Below are 327 nucleotides of genomic sequence, written 5' to 3'. Positions count from 1 at the left end.
TCTCTTTCCAGAGTTTGCTGCTATTTTTCTATTTATTTTTCTTGCCCTTGCATGCAATAGAGAAGTAAATGTATTTTAAAAGCGTGTTTGTCCCCCTTTACCTGATCTCGCTTCATTCAGCTGTCTGTACAGAACTTTCTTCTTATCAATAAGCTCTTGCTTTCTCTTGATCTCTACAAGATAAAACAAGGAAGAAGATGAATAAAGAAGAGAAGAAGGAAGTTGCATATCTGGCCGACCAGCGGGTTATCTGCTGCATGCATGTGAATGAGTTTCGATACACAAGAATCGACATGCAGCCATCGAAGTAGCTCTTCTTCTTCTTTC

At 39.1% G+C, this 327-nt stretch overlaps 1 protein-coding gene across 1 annotated transcript in view; it reads right to left on the bottom strand.

Moving 5' to 3' along the window:
* Positions 1-171, bottom strand: part of CSUI_009778 (rrm domain-containing) — a gene marked incomplete at both ends in the record, with an annotated part of 2,168 nt that extends 1,997 nt beyond the window's left edge. Inside the window, one exon of the mRNA XM_068069887.1 lies at positions 102-171. Coding sequence (XP_067918137.1) covers positions 102-171 — 70 coding nt within the window. The remainder of the gene's footprint in view (positions 1-101) is intronic.
* Positions 172-327: the final 156 nt, after the last annotated feature.

Source organism: Cystoisospora suis (genome assembly GCF_002600585.1).
Source record: "Cystoisospora suis strain Wien I chromosome Unknown contig_6032, whole genome shotgun sequence".
NCBI classification, from domain to species: Eukaryota; Apicomplexa; class Conoidasida; order Eucoccidiorida; family Sarcocystidae; genus Cystoisospora; species Cystoisospora suis.
This window is presented reverse-complemented; position numbering and strand designations above follow the sequence as displayed.